Source organism: Patella vulgata, chromosome 6, assembly GCF_932274485.2.
Source record: "Patella vulgata chromosome 6, xgPatVulg1.2, whole genome shotgun sequence".
Taxonomy (NCBI): Eukaryota; Metazoa; Mollusca; class Gastropoda; family Patellidae; genus Patella; species Patella vulgata.
In genome coordinates, this window is record NC_065884.2 from 48,618,627 (window position 1) to 48,640,743 (window position 22,117).

At 36.6% G+C, this 22,117-nt stretch overlaps 1 protein-coding gene across 1 annotated transcript in view; it reads left to right on the plus strand.

The window, feature by feature from the left end:
* The first annotated feature begins 1,218 nt into the window (after nucleotides 1–1,218).
* Nucleotides 1,219–22,117, plus strand: part of LOC126823482 (meiosis 1 arrest protein) — a 29,461-nt gene continuing 8,562 nt past the window's right edge. The window contains exons 1-7 of the mRNA XM_050552348.2: nucleotides 1,219–1,324; nucleotides 2,356–2,500; nucleotides 6,185–6,277; nucleotides 6,473–6,558; nucleotides 7,212–7,355; nucleotides 8,023–8,124; nucleotides 9,412–9,648. Coding sequence (XP_050408305.2) covers nucleotides 2,362–2,500; nucleotides 6,185–6,277; nucleotides 6,473–6,558; nucleotides 7,212–7,355; nucleotides 8,023–8,124; nucleotides 9,412–9,648 — 801 coding nt within the window. The 5' untranslated portion in view covers nucleotides 1,219–1,324; nucleotides 2,356–2,361. The remainder of the gene's footprint in view (nucleotides 1,325–2,355; nucleotides 2,501–6,184; nucleotides 6,278–6,472; nucleotides 6,559–7,211; nucleotides 7,356–8,022; nucleotides 8,125–9,411; nucleotides 9,649–22,117) is intronic.

The window sequence follows — 22,117 nt, forward strand, 5'->3', positions numbered from 1 at the left end:
ACTGACAGAACAGTACCGTAAATATGTTACACAAAATTCGATATGTGTTCAAAGGGGGGATAACCGATGTGACCACTTTTGGCAGTAAATTTATAATTTTCTGTAAAAAATAGTATTTCCAAGGGCAATTCTGTTAATATACAGCTTACATTTTGTAAACTGACATAGTTTTATTTCTACATTACATTTGATGTAATCTGACATAAGCCTTGTATTTATATACATTTACATCGTTTTAAATGTTAGTTAACAAATCATGTGGTCTGACAAATCCGACACTGTATTTTACAATACTTATAACTGTAAATATACATATAATTTTAACAGTGTACGGTTTTGCTGCGACTGGACTGATGAAGACGACACATGTATGGTACAGTCGTCAGAAAATTTGATTATCATTATGTTTGTAATGACAGTGTGTTTTCTTTTCGTTTTAAAAGTGCATGGCTTACTATATTTCCAATAATTTTCATACTATATGAAATTAAAAACACGAATTATAATTCAATATTGGTCCATTTCAATTAATATTGATGTTATCTTGTCGTGAAAATTTGGGATCCTAATATGAACGGGTTCCGCATAGAACAGAGCTATATGTCCATTAATGTGGATATGTCGCCTCCTGCGTCCGCCAACCGTCGCCCTGTTATCATTTCATGTGAGGACTACGCCATCAACGGGCACAGTTTTGATGTAGAGTACAATTGATAATGGACAATACACATCAAATATTCAGAATTTATTCAGAACCCGTGGAAAACCATGTTTTTAGCTTTAAATTATCTGGCCAACGGCCCAAATGTTTTATGTGGTCACTTCTGTCCATACGCCTGGCGTAAACAATTTACATTTTTGATTGCAACCAAAATTCATATGTAGTTGCTATAAGTATGAGGGACCTGAATTTGATATTTTTGTGATTTTGTTAGATACTTTCTGCTTATGTTAGATTTTGAGACTCTAAAGAGAACACGAAAAAGTTACAGTTTGTAAATCTGTAGTCAATCGTCTTACACTTATTTGAGGAGATTGAAACGATTGTCTGCATATTCTTAACATAATTACAGCTTGTCAACGTATTCTGAAAGTAGGAATGTGATTATACAAATAACTAATCTCTTTACACTTTTTCACCATTCTGGTATCACGTAAATGCAATTTGATCTAAGTGTTTAATATTTTATACATGTTTTAAAATTTTCAGCCAAGCAATACTTTCCACCAGTTAGAGATAATAATAATATCCTGTCATTCTACAGATCATATAATTAAACAGATTGAAGCTGTTAATTCACTCATTGATATTCAACATATAAAGGTTAGTGTTGTCAGTGGTGTCTGCAGAATTTACGACAAAATTTTGAAATCCTGAAAGATGAAATTAGAGTCTTTAAGATGAGCGACTAATAATACTGCTAATGTACCAAGATGTGTTTATCATCTAGATTATGGCAGAGCAGTTTTTAATTTCGACGTATATATGACATTATTATTATTATTATTACTATTCATCTTCTAGATCATTTCTTCATAATATCCGGTGATATTTTCAAGCGCTTTACTTTTGTATGTCACAGTTTGTAGTAATATTTAAACAAGTGTGTTTTAACTCCGGTTTAAATTTAACAAAAGTTGAACTCTCAGATTGTTCTTGGTAGCTTATTCCATTATTCCACATGTGGGCACCATTTATAATGAGAAATGGTTTTCCCCTGAGTCTCTTATACATGTATGAGCAGGCACAGATAATAAAGTAGTATCTGTAGACGAAAGAAAGATTTAGCCTTTCCTGTCTAATTAATTTAACTTCTGATTCAGTTTACTCGAAACACGTTCTAGTTTATCTGAGCATGGTTAAGATATAAAATTACTTTAAATTTATCATAAGTATAAGATATGCAGTACTTGGCCTGTAGGTTATAATGTTATGATATAGTACTTGATGACATAGCAGACTAATAGTTTTTAATCTTAGATCTGAGTGATATGCGTTTACTAGAATCTGTCGAATTTGCAATTTAATGGTCATGGACCATTAGTTTGATAGTTTGATCATTTAACGGCCCAACACGCGGAAACAACTAAGCGGATTGCATACAACGCTTTGTCTTTTCAAAGGAATTATTTAAAAAAATCTTTACTTTACGTGTATATATCTGAATATTGTTAGCTTGCGTTCGTGAATGGAAAAACTACCAACGAAGGTTGCTAAGATCTACCAAAACGAGTAATATTTAGACATCAGTGGGTTATATGTATGGAGGAAGTTCAATCAATATGATAATTCTGGTTTTTAACCACTGAAACGGGATTTGTGTCGCAATTTAAAATTGTTATGTTTTATTGTAGAGAATAATGGTAGTGAGTGTTAATGATGGTAATAATGAGAACTACAACAGTGTTAATACAAGTCAAACTAGTTCTACATCACCAACTATTTCTACTGACCCTCTACCTATTACAGGTTTAATAGATGCACAGATTTTAGATAATGGTAATATCTTATTATACCTGTTCCTTAGGATATTTTGAGACTATTGTTATCAAGATAGATGTTATGTCAATTAAATAATTTGATGATTAACAAATGATAATTATATTTTGTATGACTAAATAGAATTTGGTTAGACAGCAATCTCCCGCTCTTTAATGAATTTCCTAGTAGTTCCCACTGTGTTCTCATTCCTGGAATTGGTTGAGGTTTCTGACAAGTTCTTTTAGGTAAACGACCTTCAGTATTATTATTCCAGAGTAAGATAATGGTAAGATAACGCGATAATAAACGGGATCTAAAGGAACAATTTAAAATAGAGAGCTAATTTTGAAACTGCGAATGATTAAAGAATAAAGCCATAAACTATATAATGTATATTATACCCTCTCCTTTAAATTATCGCACAAAGAATCAAGAGATAAAATAAAGCTAACAGTTATTCATGATATATTACCAGATCTTGTGTTATCAAGACATGTTCTTGTCACTGTCAATCATATAGATATGTTTCTTTTGTACAGTGATTTGTGTAGTCTTCTGTTGAGGGTATATAAATAGAATGTCATTGATTTATTTACCTGGCGTCTGCTACACTCGTTTTAAAATACTATGCAACACTAGTATTATCAGTCTATCTTTGTACTTTGTTTTTACATAGATTTTTTTTTTACAAAACCAGATAAAGTTACTTGTGTAATGTGTTCAGTAAATACGCACGTACTCTGGTGTTAGGGCATTTAGTTTAAATTTCAATGTATAAAACAACGTTATTGGGAAATACATATGGATCAAATGTGTCCAGAATAGCAACGCGAGTATTATGATCGAGAATACATAAATTTGCAAAAGCCTGAGAATATATTAATTTGCTATAGCCTTTGTGAGGATGTGTCATTTTCGGCTTTGAAATTAGGTGCTAAATAGCACAATGGAAATTGTAGATATAAAATAACACAAAAAATCACCGCCAGAGTAAATCATTTTTTGAATATTTACTATATTGATGAGGTAATATGAAAGTTTATATATTTGTCGTCAGTTGTCAACCGACCTCAGCATAGATTGTATAAAGGGCCCTGCTCCACAAAGCACACGTATGACTCAGTACACGTTGATCGAAGCATTGTGGGCATGAGAGGACCAACACTATCGATATTTAGCGTCCCGCAACCTTTCGTACCAGCCTCCTTTTGCGAAAACTTTGTTAACGCGATAGAAGCTGTAGTTTACAAAGGGTGTTTAATTTTTTTTAAAATTTGGTTGGAAGTATTGGGGTCATGAGAGAATGAAGCTTATCAATTTTCAGCATTCCGCGACAGCATTATCACCCCTTTGCCGAAAACCTTGTGAACGTAATAGAGGTTGTAGTTTATAATGGATGTTTTTCACATTTGGAGGGAAGCAATCGGGTCATTAGAGGACGCACCTTATCAATTGTTAGAGTTCCGCAACTTTCTGTTCAGCCCCCCCCCCTCCCCAATACATTTCAAGCACGATGATAGTAATTTATGATAGGAAATTTTATTTATTTGCACCCCTACATGAACATAATTTTATTTTTATTTTCCTTCATAGTACTCATACTTCTTTACTGGATCTAATTAAATTTGTACAATATTGTCACGATAACTTTATAGTATAAATTTAAAGTTAACTAAACTAGTTGAACAAGAATATGACTGTGATTAATACACTGGAGACGTATGTTGTATTACTTGTGGCGCTTCCTAAATAAAATTATTACAGTGGCTCTAGTTTACATAGCGTGTTTTTCAATCATTCGTGACATCTTAAAGGCACATAAATGTTATATTTAAAAAAAAAAATTAACTCGTCTCGAAACAGGATTTGCTGACGGGTGGACAGGGTACCTCGCCAGTCATAGGTATTTTCAGCATACAAACATTCAATTAACCAGATTTCAGCTTCCCTGGTACGTTTGGGTGTACAGGGTTAGTTGAAATTTAAATTTATTTCAGCCGAACATATCTCCCAAATCACTTTACTGCGTTATTCTTTGGATCTGGAAGGCATGCAACTCCATCTTAAAATCTTCAAACTTCGCTCGGTCACCTCAACAAACTAATATAAACGTAACCTCAATGATTACAGGGTGTTGCTCATCTGTTGCAGTACTACAAAATGCGATTCTAAAATATTGCATTGTATACATCAATGATTTAATTACTGCACAAGTACAAAAATAGGGTTTTCACGAACGTAATTTGCAGTGGCGTGTAAGCATTAAATGTAAACAAACAACGTAACAGTATATGTGGCTTATGATGACTCGAGAAATAAAATAAAAATACAGAATATTATGGGAAAATGATGGAGCAGAGATAGGTCCACCACCCGAGTACGAAGTACCCGTCTGTCGCTTACCATTGAGTATTGTTTTAGTACGTTTGATATCCAATGAACCAGAGTTTTTTCCACACATGTACCCCCCCCCCCCCCTTGTTCATCATCTCAATGGATATCTAAAAGTGGATCAGCAGCGGTTAGTTTTTTTTATATGTTACGCATATTATCATTGTTTGTCAAGCAAATATAAAATGTAAACTTTACAGATTTTTAGTTTCGTGCCAATGACTTAAACGATAACTTCATAATGATAATAATCTTATATAGCAAGTAAATATATAACTTAGAGTAAAACCTACGTTCAGTAGACGTTTGTACCAAGCGCACTACAAATGATCTTTCGTGATAATGAATTACAAGAATCGCTTTCTTATTTAAATACATTATATATATATATGTTATGTTCATTTTGATATGGGGATCACGGTGTCTAAGTGGGTAAGGCGCTGACTCGCTAGCCTGGAGGTCGGATGGGAAGAAAAACCGAGGTCCCGTGTACACATTGGCGTGCACGTAAAAGATCACTCGACAGTTGGAATTGGATATAAGAGTAGGCCGTAGTGCCGCTGTCCGGGCAAAATTTCCCCGATAGCACACTGTATGGCGTATCCCCATCTTCATTAGCCCAGTATAGGAGCAGAACAGTAGGACGTTAAACTCCATTTCATTTCATTGTAATATGCCTGTGGCCGCCTGCCTGTCGGCTCTGCGATCCGTCGTCCAAACGTACTTTAGAAACTACATTCATCACTGACAAGGGGGAACCACGCCGGAAAATCTGGATGAACTTTCTCGGCCAATGCAGGGATCGAACACCCGACCGCCAGGCTAGCGAGCCAGCGTCTTACCCACTTAGCCACCAAGGCCCCCGGGCCTGGCAGAGGACAGCGTATAGTCGTGCATTGGCGTGCACGTGAAAGTTCTTTTGACAGTTAGAACTCGAAATAAAAGTAGGCCATAGTGCCGCTGTCCGGGCAAAACTTCCCTAATAGCACACTGTATGCCGTATTCTCGTCTTTATTAGCCCAGTCGGCGCAGAACAGTAGGACGTTAAACTTTACTTTAGATTCATACATCAAAAAGCCTGTCGAAGTTTTGATAAAGTTACGCTAGAGTTATTGACCCTGAGCACTTTTAAATCGTTTGACATCGAAAGAGCAATATATTGATGAAAATATCGCTGTTATTTCGTGTTTTTAGCGGGATTATTCCACCCCATGAGCGATAGGACTACCCCTTCAATCTACTGTGTTGGCATTGTACAAAACATTATATTGACTTATCTTGGTAGGGTTTTTTGTTGATTTCTTTTTCAAGATCCACTGGGGTTCCATAATCTATTTTATTGGTGGCTTACCAACGATAGCAGTGACAGTGAACATTTACATATAGTATTTTCATCAGCACAAGGTATAGATTACGAGCATTGAATTTAATCCATTAATTTATGGAACATTGAAATTTTGAGACAAAATATTAAACGTACCCATTTATAGTTTATAATCCATATAGGCTACATTTGTATGTTAATAATCGAAAGACATATTAACGACGAGCGATTCTTCTTTCAGAATCCATATAATCATTTTTTATCATTTGATACAGGCGATATAGACGAATCTTTATCTATAAAATGTGATTTGTATGAAAGATTATTAAGTCCTACACAGTTACCATTCATTGAATCCTATGTAAGTATACACACTGTTCATTTATCTCAATAAAATACGACCTGATGCAGGTAAAGAAATGTTACATTCGAATCTTGTATTTACGAGTTTCCGATTTGAAGAATATGCTCGAATCGAAAACGTTAACGTTAATTAGCAATCGACTTTGCTCATGGAACTAATGGGATTAGACATTAAAGTCCGTTTCAAGAGGGAAAACTCGTACTGTAAATACAACACGCACGACATACGATTCTAAATGTAGATTGTAATTCCATCGGCTGCGAAGGGGTAGTTAACTTCTGAGGGGTGCGGGGGTTCTCTCCCCTAGACGAAGGGGGTACCGGAGTTCTCCCCCGGAAAATTTTGAAAAATTTGAAAATTGGACGACCCCAAGCGCGTTTCCAGTCCAGAAAACCCTTCTCTAGTTGGCCATTGGGCATATCAGTACAAAATATGATGGAAGATAGATATCGGGGCATAACAAATAATATGATGATCCCTGACTGATGTCTATTGCAAACAGTTGGTATTTTAGAACTATGGTCGGCAACTTTTTTTTTTCAAAAAGGGGAGTATCTACCTGCTGCATATTTTTCTTGTCACTATATGTGCGACTCAAAATTTTCATACACTAGAAAAACTGTCTTACGTATGTGATTCTTTTTTTAAAGACTCTACACCCCGATAGTGCTAGCTGTAAATCAGTATTTCCTAGTACTAGTAAAGCTACAGGGATGACTGTTCCAATACATAAAATAAAAATAACTAATTTATTACCAACTACCAGTGTATGTGAATCACTAGTATTTGGTATGGTATGTATTCATATATTATGTTATTCATGCTTTACTTCTTATACTAATATAATTGTTTCAAAAGAAAGTACAAGAAGACTAGCAAGATCCCGCGTTGTTATGATGACATAAATAATGCATATTTTCTTCTGATTTGTTTTATCTTATATTTCTATCGTAAGCTTATTCCCTTAGATGGTCACAAAAAGGCACGATTGGGTAAAACCCTTTTTATATGCCCAGATTTATAAAGCCCACTGCATGGTGTATGCCGTCACGGGTTCAGTCTTTGTCTCTTGGAAAGACGTTCTTGAAGAAAAACAGGGTTATTTCCCTTTACTCATAGAATACATAAAGGTCCAACTGAAAACCAACTTATCAATGTCCACACGCATAAATTTCAGTGACATTTTCAGCAAATTTAATCGCAATAATTCAACGAATTTTTATATTTGAGTTAATTGAGTTGAAGGAAACAAATATAATAATAGGCTACTGGTGACTAAAATAATAAGACAAGAAAAGGAGGACGATTTGCACATAGCTAAACAATGCTATTTTTAAACTGATTGAATGAATTCCTCTTGTCTAAAATAAATTCAACATGACTCGATGAATTGCTTATCTTTATTTACATCGATGTATAACATGGGTGATGTATTTGAATAACCCGTTTCATTTTTCACAGCCAATGATAGTACAAGCTACAACCTGTTGGAAAGTAGATTGGGATGAACTGGATAAAAACCAGAATAACTTTAAAGCATTATGTCATTTATTATTGACAAAGGTAATACCCTATGCTACATAAACTACCAAAAGGACCTGAACTACCCTTTTCTCATCTAATACTCATTCCACTACCATAGTTATAAATCAATTACAGATATTGTAATTTATTTGATTTCTTGTAAACGTGATCGTCAATACGTTCGACATGTTTGGAAGCGAAATTAAGTTTCCGCTAGCTGCAACATCTATCTAGGTCGTAATATATCACATACTTGAATTCTGATCTAGAATTTAGTTCATTCTAAAAAGCATTTGGTCGACTGCCATAGACAAGATGATTGGCTTGAGCGGAAGGACAGGGGGATTAATAGCAAAAGAGCATATAACATATATTGAACTAACATTGTGTCAGCCAACCCGACATGTTTTAGATCAGCTATTACTATTCTCTCTCACGTGTGAAGTAAGCCGGGTTAAGTAAAAAACCTGGTAGATTTAATGCCTTGTTGCTAGTTACAAACATTGATGGTCCAGAGAGTCATTCGTCAACTATTCACCATTTTTGTTTTACCGTCGTCTGTCCACAACTTAATTCCTGTGAATTAACCTCGGGGAAAAATTATTTTGAAATTCTGAGTTTTTCGATTACTATCAATCTGTTTAGTTTCAATATTTAAAGGCTTGTAAATACGTAGACTAACCTCCCGTCTGGAAATACTAGTTAATTGATGATACTGTACTTAACAGTTATGAATTTTTATCATAGAGTTAGTGGATCACATCTTTACCATATTGATTGACAGCTCAAACAGGTCATTTATGATATATTGCCGTGTCTTGCAGATTCATGGCAATCATTAATAACGATCTGCAAATACCTACGCCATAATATCTACCAAATCTCAAATATTGGTTTTGAAATGATGCTCTAGTACATTTTTGTTCAAATGTGAAATAATTAATAATGGCATATTTTTTGTTAGTTTATTTTGATTTAAATTTTGTCTGGTCTATAACAATGATATGCGCGCCTTACAGGGTATATGCTAACTATTTGAATACAATTATTCATGGGATTTGTGTACCATGGACCTTTTCGTGAATGACGGGATGAAATGAGGCATGTACGTCATGTTTAGAAACATATAAAGAGATATTGTCTCTTAAACGATTGTCTAAATAAGTCTATTCATTATTTAGAACAGGTATTGTTTTTTTACAACCCAAATCACAATTCTGGAAACAAATGATATCCCTTGTCGGATCAATGAATCTCCGGACTGAACTCTTGGATCAGTAACCTTCGAAACATAAGTCTGTCATGGACTTACTGTGTATATTTCAGGACCTGGTTATGTTAGGTAAACTACAGCCAGAGACCAATAGTAAACAAAAAGGTGGAAAGCAACAAGACAGTCTGTTGTTACCTAGAGGTACCTTCTTAATCCTCCCAGCACCCAACGGCACCCTTCTTGTGAAAAGTATCGCTGTGAGAGAATTGATCCTCCCTTTTCGTGAACGACAATCCGATGAGGAAATACCAGAAAAAAGTTTAAACATTGTGCAGACATTTCTCAGTCAGGTAAATGACATTTAAATCCACTGGTTGACAATGTTATCAAGGAGGTTATATTTTGTTTAAATGTGCAAGGCGGTATGTTAGTATATACCAAATGCTGAATGAATTTCTTTTGAAATATAATGTCTAGTAAATCTCCCCATTATAGTTTGGGAGGTGAAATACAAACTGCCCGATCGACTTTCTCAGCCAACGCACGATTCGAACTAACATCTTAGACACTGAACCACCGTGGTACCTTTACAGAATTATGTAATGCGATCTAAAAAATTGAAAGATAACCCGATGTCATGTAAATGATAAATGTCAACATTAACGTAATATCTTATGTCGTTAATGGAAATGAATTTTTTTTCCTTACTGTTTGTCTTAACATATACTTTCTCATGGCGCTACTTTACAAGCGAATCTTATATTTTACAAGATAGGCTACTGTAATCTTAAGTAAATTATTTATTTGGAAAGTAAGGCTTCATATAATAGTTAAACAATATACAAATGATAGTGCTTGTACTTGAAGTTCAAAATAAAACTGAACCGTAAGATATAATAAGAAAGGTTGTATTTTGTAATCTAACAAAACTTTACATTACAAGCGCGAAAAAATTACTTTTTTAGCTTTTGGAAATTCTAAAGGTCACAATTTTTTTCCCATTTTGATGAAATTTGAAATGTATATTTATAACCCACAGATCTTGGCTCCTTCCGATATTCGCACATATCGAACCGTAACTTCCAGGATTATGGCCCTTGATTGTACAAAAAATCGGGGTTTTAGCTTGTTCTTGGTCCATCGCTTGTAAAATGTAGGCGTATCTTGCTTGCATGGCATTCGCTTGTTGAAATATATTATCCCAAACTGATGCAAGCGACTTTATCATAAAATTGTTTGCTTTTTTGGTCAACTCCATATTTTACAGTATCCTATTTTTCGCTTGAACTATCACCGAATGTCAAAGCTAATTGACTATGAAATTAATAGGATACTCGTGCATATATCAACCGATTTATTATTGTTCTATCACCGTTACCCTATTATTTATTGTATAAGAAAACTATTAATTGAACTAAATCAAAACATAAAACATATTCGTTTCGACCTTTGTAAGGTCGAAGGGTAAGTTGAAAATAATAAGCCTACCGCCTATCGATATTTTCAACACTTTTGGAGACTGTGATAGATAGTTGTTTTTGATTTACCAGAGAGACATCCTTGAAAAGATATATGGTTGTATAATGTATAATGTAGGGACTGACAATAGCAAGAAAAAAAAGCGTTATCGATAATATATGGCGCTATCTGGTCGTCAGTCATCAAAAAGCCACCAAAAAAGGCTACTAAAACTGTTAAACATTTCGTACTAAATTCACCAATACGGACCTCGGGCCGTATAAGTGGTTCTTTATATTATGTGCATTATTCGTATGGACGAGATTATTTATTACGACAATGTTTCTGATAAAGATTACCCAGTAGATACTGTATCTATGAATTAAATTTGAACCCTTGATGACTTAACCCTAACCCTAGATCATTGAAGCTATCAATTAGCCTTTAATCTACGAGTTGTTATATTAACTTAGAAATTCTATCGTCTCAAACTCCGTCACTCTACGTGCAAGCCATTTGAATAATATATCTCAATAACGTCGCTTTATAAACGAATTGAGTTCGATTTTCCAAACGCTGTATATGTCAAATGTTGAGTTTTTTAGGATATAATTAGCTGTTCACAGAGTTACAATGCTTTTTTGTTTACTACACGCAAAGATTGCAAATGATTTCTTCCATGTATGGATAAAAATCTGTTCCAGAGATTAAACCGCAGTAGCCTATCAGAACAAAGCAAACGGTTATTGGTTCATTACCCGAGAAATTATATAAACAAAATTGTTGCAAAATTCATTGTAAAAAAACACTCACGCACCAGAAAAAGGAGAAGTATCTTGAATAATTCATACTGCTTACAGAATTAGCTGACATAAATATATAATTAGATAAACAAAAAAGAAGAGAAGAATAAGCTGGTATTATGAACGTTACAATATACATGTACTAGTAATTCGGGCTTTTTAAAATTCTAGCATACTTGCCTTTGTTTTTCATATTGTGTATAGTTTCCATTTTAACTATTATTGGATACAGCACCGTCTTTAAGACATGTGTGTTCTACTTATCAACTAATAAAACTGGAGTTGGATCTTTATGACAATATTCAATAACCCGTCAAATAGTAAAACCGGAAGTAAATGGTGGGCCTATTTTAATCATTAGATTGGCTGGTTATAATCTTATTCTATTTTGTCTTATCTATATTGATATCGAGATTAATTGATATATTTAATTTCTTCCTTGTATCTTTCCGTGCTGCGAAGTTTGTTATGTTATTAACATAACCCCGAGAAACATATTTATATAACACTAAATTATCTTTTCCGTGCTTTCTTCTGTTCTGTACAATCTTTCGTGCTTATGTTTTTCTTATGGTGCATGATCTCACTTTCCTGAAAAATGATTGTATTATCAAGAACTATATCAGAAAAAAAGAATATTTCAAACTCATTTAAACGAACTACACGAACTCTAGTTACACCCTCTTGAAATTAATAAAGATCCGAGAAAGGACTATTTAATTCAAAAATTTGGTCCCCCGCCTTTCGAAGAAAGCAGGGGACTATTAAAATGGGTTCGTCCGTCTGTCTGTCTGTCTGTCCGGCCGTCCGTCTGTCTGTCTGTCCGTCACACTTTTTGGGACACAATAACCCCCCTTCTAATAGACCTAGAATGTTCAAACTTGGTGTAGGTGTTTATCAGGTCAATGCCTTGATGGAGTTCGAAGATGAGCATTTTCTGCTTAGCGTAAGCAGAGATAGACAATTTGATTGGTTGATGCTTCGGGACACGATAACTTTAGTTCTAATTAAGTCAGAGTGACGAAACTTGGTGTATAGTTTCATTACAACAATATCTTGACTAATTTCGATATTGAGCATTTTCTGCTCAGGGTAAGCAGAGCGATAAACAATTTGATTGGCCGAAACTTTGGAACACAATAACTCTCCTTCTAATTGAGCTAGAATGTTCAAACATGGTGTAGTAGTTTATGAATTCAATGCCTTGATAGAGTGCGAAGATGGGCATCTTCTGCTTCTGGTAAGTAGAGATAAGCAATTTGATTTGTTGATGCTTTGGGACACGATAACTTTAGTTCTAATTAAGTGAGAGTGATGAAACTTGGTGTATAGTTTCATTACATCAATACCTTGATTAAGTTCGATGATGAGAATTGTCTGCTTAGGCTAAGGAGCAATAAGCATTTTGATTGGTCAAGACTTTGGAACATAACAACTCTGCTTCTAATTGAGGTAGAATGTTTAAACTTGATGCAGGTGTTCGTCTTGACTGAGTTCAATGATTAACATATTGAGCTAAAGCTAAGCAGAGATAAGCAATTTCCTTGGTCGATGCTTTGGGACAAGATAACTTTGATTCTGGGGATCACGTGGCTAAGTGGGTAAGACGCTGGCTCGCTAGCCTGGAGGTCGGGTGTTCGATCCCTGCATTGGCCGAGAAAGTTCATCCATATTTTCCAGCGTGGTTTCCCCTTGTCAGTGATGCAGGACGGAGGGCCTGACAAGGACAGCTGTCTAGTCGTTCGGATGGGACGAAAACCCGAGGTCCCGTGTACACATTGGCGTGCACGTAAAAGGTCCCTTGGCAGTTGGAATTCGATATAAGAGTAGGCCGTAGTGCCGCTGCCCGGGAAAAATTTCCCTCATAGCACCCAGTTTAGGAGCAGAACAGTAGGACGTTAAACCCCGTTTCATTTCATTTCATTTCAACTTTGATTCTATCTGATAGAGAGTGATGAAACTTAGTGTATAGTTGATAATCAGTTTGATTGCTCGATACTTTTGAAAAAAATAGATGTGCGATTAATTAATATGTGTCATCTATTTATTTGGGGATTTCGGCGGGGGACATCAGCCTCACATGCTGGCTTGTTACTTAAACAGACGAGTGTAAATTTTGGCGGGACAGTTAACAAAGCAACAAATGCTTTAGTTGTAAACAGTAAACATACGTAGTACATGTCAGGCACATACTGAGATACATGTCTAGCAACACGAGCAGATTGGGAGAGAGAGAGAGAGAGAGAGAGAGAGAGAGAGAGAGAGAGAGAGAGGGTTTAACGTCCACTCGACACAAACTAGGTCATTTCGGGACTAACATGGTTTAATTTTATTTCAATAATTCGCTTGTGCAGAGGGGTCTTTAGCAGTGGGAGGAAACCGAAGGACCCGGAGAAAACCCACGAGGTTGTACAGGTGACCCTACTTCTTGTCACGTACAACCGGGAAATCGAAACCACGCCAGTTGACTCAATGACAGATTTTATGATACAGCGCGCGACCCATTCAGCCATCTACCCCCCCCCCCAGATTGGTAGAGGCCGGAAACCTCAGGGCCACAAACTTCAGGGACACACATCGCATGTTCGTCTTGGTGCAAGGCAGTTGGTGCAATACGGCAAGGGTTCATTTTCCCCTTGGGTGTAATTGTTCATTGTTCATAACCGTCGAAGTACACAATATGATTTGGTTGTCTACGTTTCAGTACTGTAGGCTACTGTACTTTACTTGCCATTGGTGTTCCTAGTTGTGGAATCAAAGTAATAACGATATATACCTCGAGTGACAACAAGCTCACACAGGTCGGAATAACGTGCTGCCATTAATCATTTTTTAATTATACCGATTCATAAATATGCATACTAATTTAGAACTTTTAACAGTTTAAACTGCGTAAATCGCTTTCAATCAAATAATATCAAACTTTATATGAGTACACGTGGGAGGTTTTCAAATACGCTAAGCTGTAAATCATAAATGGCCATAATATGTTATGTTTTTACACTATGCAAAGGTTGGACATGGCTTGATTTCTGTAGATTGATAATGATATTGCTACCTTAATATTTAAAAAATAAACATTATTATTGTATAATAAAACAACTTATACCATTACTAAAGTCTCCCATTAAATTGTTCTGTTGTGTATATTGACATTTAACGCTTATTGTTGGAGACTAAAAAATCATATGATACCGACTTGGCAAAACATATCAACACATCAATTGTTTTTTTTTTCCAAATGCAAGACGCCCTACGGACAGTAGCGGATCTAGTAGCTGAGAATAGTGTGTGTGTTGGGGGGGGGGGGGATCAAATCTAAGGCGCGCCTTCTACAATCCCACCCACAATGAATATCAACAAAATACTGGCTATAACACTGAGCGGCCCGGTAGAACATAGATGGTATTGTCCCACCCACAATGAATATCAACAAAATACTGGCTATAACACTGGTATTGTTGCGCCACATCCCACGTATGACCCATGCACTCTTTTCTTACTACATATTTTGGAACAACCCCTGGTCGTCTAGTTTATTTCTTTACTTCCTATTCTAACATTCCGCGTCAATGACAGCTTTACGTTGTGATTGAATATACTGCACCTTTTAATGGTATGATTAATCGGAACAACAAATACAAGAGTCTCTTGACTACAGTTTTATTTTAAGCCTGATTTCATGTTACAAGCATAGATTACAATACAATACTTAAAATGAACATGTATTTCTCTCCACCCCCTTATTTGCAGATCGAGTTTACTCACCACGGATGTCAACGTGATATGGGTCTCCTACAAATCAATGGGGTCTACTCCTTCCAGCTGGTGTCTCTCCCGCAAACAGATGGTAATCTCTACGGAACTCGCATGGTATCTGATCTTAAAGGCCTGGCAATCTCTTTTATAGGACCGATATTGACATTGGCCTTGAAGTCTATCACGCTCAGATCAGGCTATCCAAGACCCTAGATCTGTGCAATTACTGATATGACTAGACTAAACTTGGCTAATGATATAATAGGAATTTTCCAACCCAAGTGACAAACATAATATTCTGGTTTCACCTAAAATCGGCTATGTTTTGGTTTTATAAATCTTTTATGTATCAATCCGTCACTCATTTAGATTTAAGTGTGTGAGACATGACTTCTCCACAACACATGTGTGTGAACCCAACAATTAGCCAAAGATATATTATTAATACAATGCTATTAATTTAAAGAACAAAAATTCTATCAATCTTACCACAAAAGCAGTTTTATTCAAGTTGACATAAACTTCATGCCATATTATGAATTGATTGTTACTGCTTTTGTTATTAAATTTTTGTAAACCTAAGGGGCAGTGGCTATAAGACTGAGCATCCTGAAGGGGGGAGGGGGTCTCACGCTAAGAAAATTTGGAAAAACTTGAGTCAATATTCTGACATTTGAGGTCATTGATTGGAGCAAATGCTTGTGAACTAGACTCAAGATATGCCAGTAGGACGTTAATAATATGTAACTGCGTTTTTAATTGTTTGGGACTCGGCCTGAAAATTTTAGTCAGTGTCATGGCAAATAGGAGCAAATTCTCGTGAACGAGAGGATAAGAAATGGGACATAATCTCGAGGCCTGTCTGTTAATTCCGCCTGTATTGTGAGGATTCACATAAAATATGTACAGTCTGCCGCCCCACGACTAGTGGTACTACTAATAACTGGGCGATTCATTGTAACTGTGAATATGATAGTGATGAGATAGTATTATAAGACACAACCCAGGAGCCCAGTAAGATTTAATCAAAATATTGAATCCAAAAGGTTTGAGGTCTACAAGATCAAGTCTTAAGTTTTTATATTGTCATCGCCCCTGTCCGCCCGTCCGTACACAATTGTTTGTGAACACTCTACAGGTCACAATTTTTATCCGATTTCAATGAAACTTGAAATATAGGTTTAAGATATTGGCATGATATTTCGATATTGGCATGTATCGGACTGTAACTGCATGGATTATGACCCCTGATTGTACGAAAAATCACGTTTTTAGCTTGTGAACACTGTAGAGGTCACAATTTTTATCCGATTTTGAACTTGAAATGCATGTTTATAACCCACAGATCTCGGTTCCTTTCGATATTCGCGCATATCGGACCATAACTTCCCGAATTATGGCCTCTGATTGTACGAAAAATCGCGTTTTTAACTTGTGGACCACATAGAGATCACAATTTTTAACCGATTTACAAAACCGTTTGAATATATCACCGTTACACCCTAAGGGTGATTGAGGTCGAATTTCGTAAAAATCGGACATAAACTGACGGAAAAAATGGCCGCCCCTCGTTCGAAATGAAATGAAATGGAGATTAACGTCCTACTTTTCTGCTCCTAACCTGGGCTAATGAAGACGGGCATACGCCATACAGTGTGCTATGAGGGAAATTTTGCCCGGACAGCGACACTACGGCCTACTCTTATATCGAATTCCAACTGCCAAGGGATCTTTTACGTGCACGCCAATGTGTACACGGGACCTTGGTTTTTCGTCCCATCCGAACGACTAGACAGCTTTCCTTGTCAGCCCCTCCGTCCTGCATCACTGACAAGGGAGAACCACGCCGGAAAATCTGGATGAACTTTCTCGAACACCCGACCTCCAGGCTAGCGAGCTAGCGTCTTACCCACTTAGCCACGTGACCCCCCCCCCCCTCCTTTCTATTTTCGTGCATATCGAATCGTAACTTCCTGAATTATGGCCCCTGATTGTACGAAAAATCGCTTTTTTAGCTTGTGGTCCCTCTAGAGGTCACAATTATTATCCGATTTGAAAAAAAAAAAACAACGTTCGAATATATCACCGTTACACCGTAATTTTGTCTGAGGTTGAGTTTCATGAAAATCGGACCAAAATTACCAGACGACAAAATGGCCGCCCCTCATATGCAAATAGTGTAAACATCTGGTAAATCAAGGTTGTGGACCCCCTAGAGGTCACAGTTTTGATCCGATTTTGATGAAAGTTTTAATAAATTAATGTTTATAATCAAAAGATCTTGGTTCCTTTCGATATTCGCTCGTATCGGATTGTATCTTCCTGAATTATGGCCCTTGAATGTACAAAAAATCACGTTTTTAGCTTGCGGTCCATGTAGAGGTCACAAATTTTTATCTCATTTAAAAAAAATTGCGAATATATTACCATTACACACTAAGATCTTGGTTCCTTTTGATAATCGCGGATATTCGAAAGTAACTTCCTGGATTATGGCTCCTGATTGTACGAAAAATCGCATTTTTAGCATGCTGATTCTCTAGCGGTCACATTTTTTTTTCCGATTTTAAAAACCGATTAGGTTGAATTCGAATTTCGGGAAAATCGAAATGAAACTGCCCGACAAAATGGCCGCACTTTGTACGCAAATTATGTAAAAGTATGCTACGAAGGTTGTAGACCCTCTACAGGTTACAATTTTTATCAATTTTGATGAAACTTAAAACATATCTTTATATCCCAAAGATCCCAGTCCCTTTTGATATTTGCGCATTTCAGACCATAACTTTCTGGATTATTGCCCCTGATTGTACAAAAAAAACCCGTTTGTTTTTAGCTTGTTCTCTATCCATCTCTTGCAAAATGTGGGCGTATCCTGCCTGGCAGCCGCTGGTTAACCTGTGCATGCATATACCCGGGAGCGCACCCCTAACCCCCTCAAATTTAACGGTAGTTAAAATTCAATGTTCATCCACAATTTTCTTCCAAACGTTTCATACTTAGCACTAAGAAACAGCATAAACTATCGTGCTAATTCTACTTAAGAGCTTCATTAATTAGCACCATTAATGGACGTAATTAAAATTTTGAGTCCATAACTGAAACAAAGCTAAACGCTAGCTAACCAAGTCATGAAACCCAAAATATCACGTTAGAACGACACAAGTTGAACAAACCTTGCTTAAGACTAGTTCAAAGGTGACAAACGTCAAAGGTCACTAATTAGTGACTGTAAATAACTGTAACAAAGCCTAAAAGCTAGTTTACCAAGTTAAGAGCGACAATAGTTGAACAAACTTTGCCTAAGAGTAAGACTGGTTCAAAGGTGTCAAAGGTCAAATTTTGGGTCACATAATGACGTTTGAGTGGATTTGATTAAATTGTCTTGTCCGGGATTATTTTTCTTTCTAACACCCACTGCACAAAATGACTGCTTAAGAGCATGAGATGTTGTACTAATGCTACTTAAGAGCTAATTAATTAACATTAATTTTTGACCGTAAATATAAGGCAGTTTACGCCAATTAAGACCGACAAAAGTTGAAAAAACCTTACTTAAGACTAGTTCAAAGGTGACTAAGCTCAAAGGTTACTAATTAGTGACTGTAATTAAAATTTAAATTCCATAGCTGAAACAAAGCCTAAAAACTAGCTAACCAAGCCAGGAAGCCAAAAATATCACTTAAGAACGACAAAAGTTGAACAAACTTGACTTAAGACTGGTGACAAAGGTCATATTTTGGGCCACATTATGACCATTCAACCAATCAAATTGCTTATCCCTGCTGCCCTAAAGAAACGACGAAAAACTATGCGACGAATCATTCCTTATAGGAAATGAAAAGCAAAAGGTTTTTCCAATTCTTCTAAATATTGAGAATGGAAGTATAGAACTGGATAACATTAAAAAATGTAGACAATTAAATAATACATTAGTTCAGATAAAGATATATATGATTTAAAACATTTACGGGTTCTCCTTAACATGGATACTTACGGGAATGCCTTCAAATTTGATTCAGTCTGATGGATATTTGTCAATTTAATGTCGTTGTAAAATGAAGCGAAATAGCCGGCGGTCTATATGTAATCTGTGTCGGGCTAAACGCCCTATACTAATTATCATAGAAACCTATAGCCAATTTCAAGTTTCTGAACTTAGAAGTCGTTGGCTTAAAATAAATATCCAACAAAACAAATTACACCCGCGATGGTGTAATAATTAAAATATAAGTGTAATTTACACAACAGCCTTGAGGGGTAATGCTTAATCTACAACCACCGGTGTAAACTATTTATGTGTAACATTACACTGTCTGAGTGCAACACTCATCCCAATTTGCTGTATCAGGCAGGTTACACTACTGGAACTGGCAGCTACTAAGCAGCAAAAGAAACGTCAGGTTGATATGTTACTCTGAATAGACGCATTGCATAAAACTTGCCAAATGTTTTATTGTATATTTGTGGCCACATCTCCAACTATACCTGAGCAATAAGGCTCCTTCCCAAACACAGAATTGAACCCGGGAAATAGTTCTCAAAAACGCAACCCGTGCAGAATCCCTTCACACAGGCATCTGGGACAACACATCAGACAGTGGGAACACACGGAAACCCCATCAGTACCGATACAGTGCGCCGACGTATTACCAGAGAGAACATCCATTGACGTAGACCATACCGTGGACCGATCCTCACCCCTCGCTATCGACGTGAACGTCTACAGTTTGCCCAACAACGCTAGAACTGGCGACACAGACAATGTTTACAGATGAGAGTCGGTATTGCGTATCAACTGCAGATGGCAGGATCAGAATATGGCATCGACGTGGCCAGCGTTATTCTAACCAATGAGTCATGGAACGAGGCTCATGTGGAGGTTCAAGCATAATGGTTTGGGGTGGAATCGGCCTGAACCAGAAAGTGGGTCCTGTGGTGTTCCAAAATCTTGGTCCAGGGAGAGGAGGCGGCATCACAGCAATGCGCTACATCGATCAAGTTGTCAGACCCCACTTCATACGTCATCGAAACAATGTTTTCCAGCATGACAACGTCCGTGCCCACACCGCCAGAGTTATTTGGGACTTACTACAGCAGCACGGTGTCAACGTTATGCACTGGCCAGCCCTTAGTCCAGACTTAAACCCGATTGAACATCTTTGGGATGAAATTCAGAGGAGACTTAATAACGTCGTACCGCCGAGACCAAACACAGCCGATGGATTGTGTCAGGCTTTTCTGAGAGTGTGGTTCCAGGTGCCAATGGCGTTCATCAATCGTCTCGTCCATGTACAGACGCTGCGCTGTTGTTATTGACACTCGCGATGGATACTGATGTATAGACTGTGTACAGACTCTAAACCCCCTCGTAATATCTTGGAATTGTGATGAATTAATCGCTGTATAGTATAGTTTCCACCTGAATTGGTGTGATGTTCTTCACTATTTGGATGTTATCAGTTTACACCACTAAAGGCTAGGAGTTACCCCTATTTAGGTGGCAACTAGTTTCCACCCGAATTGGCGTAAACTGCCCTTTTTTTTTTAACAGTGTAGCTTTTAGGCTTTTTTTCAGCTATGGACTCTAAATTTTAATTACGGTCACAAATTAGTGCTAATTAATTAGCTCTTAAGCAGCATTAGTACAACATTTTATGCCCTTAAGCAGTCATTGTGTGCAGTAAAACTCATAGAAAAATAATCCCAGAGAAGACAATTTAATCAAATCCACCCAAAATTTGACCTTTGAACCTGTCTTAAGCATGGTTTGTTCAACCTTTGTCGCTCTTAAGTTATATTTTTTGGTTTCCTGACTTGGTTAGCTAGCTTTTAGGCTTTGTTTCAGTTATTTTAATTACAGTCACAAATAAGTGACCTTTGACCTTAGTCACTTTTGAACTAGTCTTAAGTAGGGTTTGTTCAACTTTTGTCGCTCTTAAGTGATATTTTAGGCTTTGTTTCATTTATGGACTCTAAATTTTAATTACGGTCACAAATTAGTGCTATTTAATTAAACTCTTAAGTAGTATTAGCACAGCAGCTAATATGCTCTTAAGTCATGCATTCTGTTTCTTAGTGTTAAGTATGAAACGTTTGCAAGAAAATAATTTTTGTGGATGGCCATTGAATTTTAGCTCCCATTAAATTGGAGAGGATTAGGGGGAGCGCTCCCAGGTACATGTATATGAACAGGTTACAAAAATAAAGACTTGCTTTTCCAAAATGATCTAGGGGTAAAATATGTGTTGTAGACCTCAAACCTTTTGGACTCAATATTTTGATTAAATCTCGCTGGGCTCCCGGACTAACAGGAGAGTGGAAGAAGGATGAGATAATGTAATCGAGTGGTGTAGGCGGGAAAAAATTTCAGATATGTAACAGAGCTTTTAATTTTTTGGCACTGGGCCTTAGGGGACCTTGTCTCACAAGGGCGCTTACTTGGTCTGCGCCGGCCTACGGACTACATTGTCATTTGAACATATAACCAATATCCTTATACCCCTAAAACAAAACCTCTTGTTTTACTGACAATCGACTAGATACACGTGCAGTAAACTAATATTCTATTTGAATGTTCGACATCGTGAAAAGAGTGAATGATTCTACTGCGTGACTTGGCTCATTTTCAAATTCAATAAAATAAGTACCTAGCTTTGGTTTTCTGATATTTGATTTTTTCTTAAGTATTTTTTTTCATTTATAAGCCCATTTATTCCATTAATTAATCTGCGAATAGAATCCTAAGATCCTGAAAAACATCTAAAATAAAATTGAATTCCTGAACATTAGTGGGATA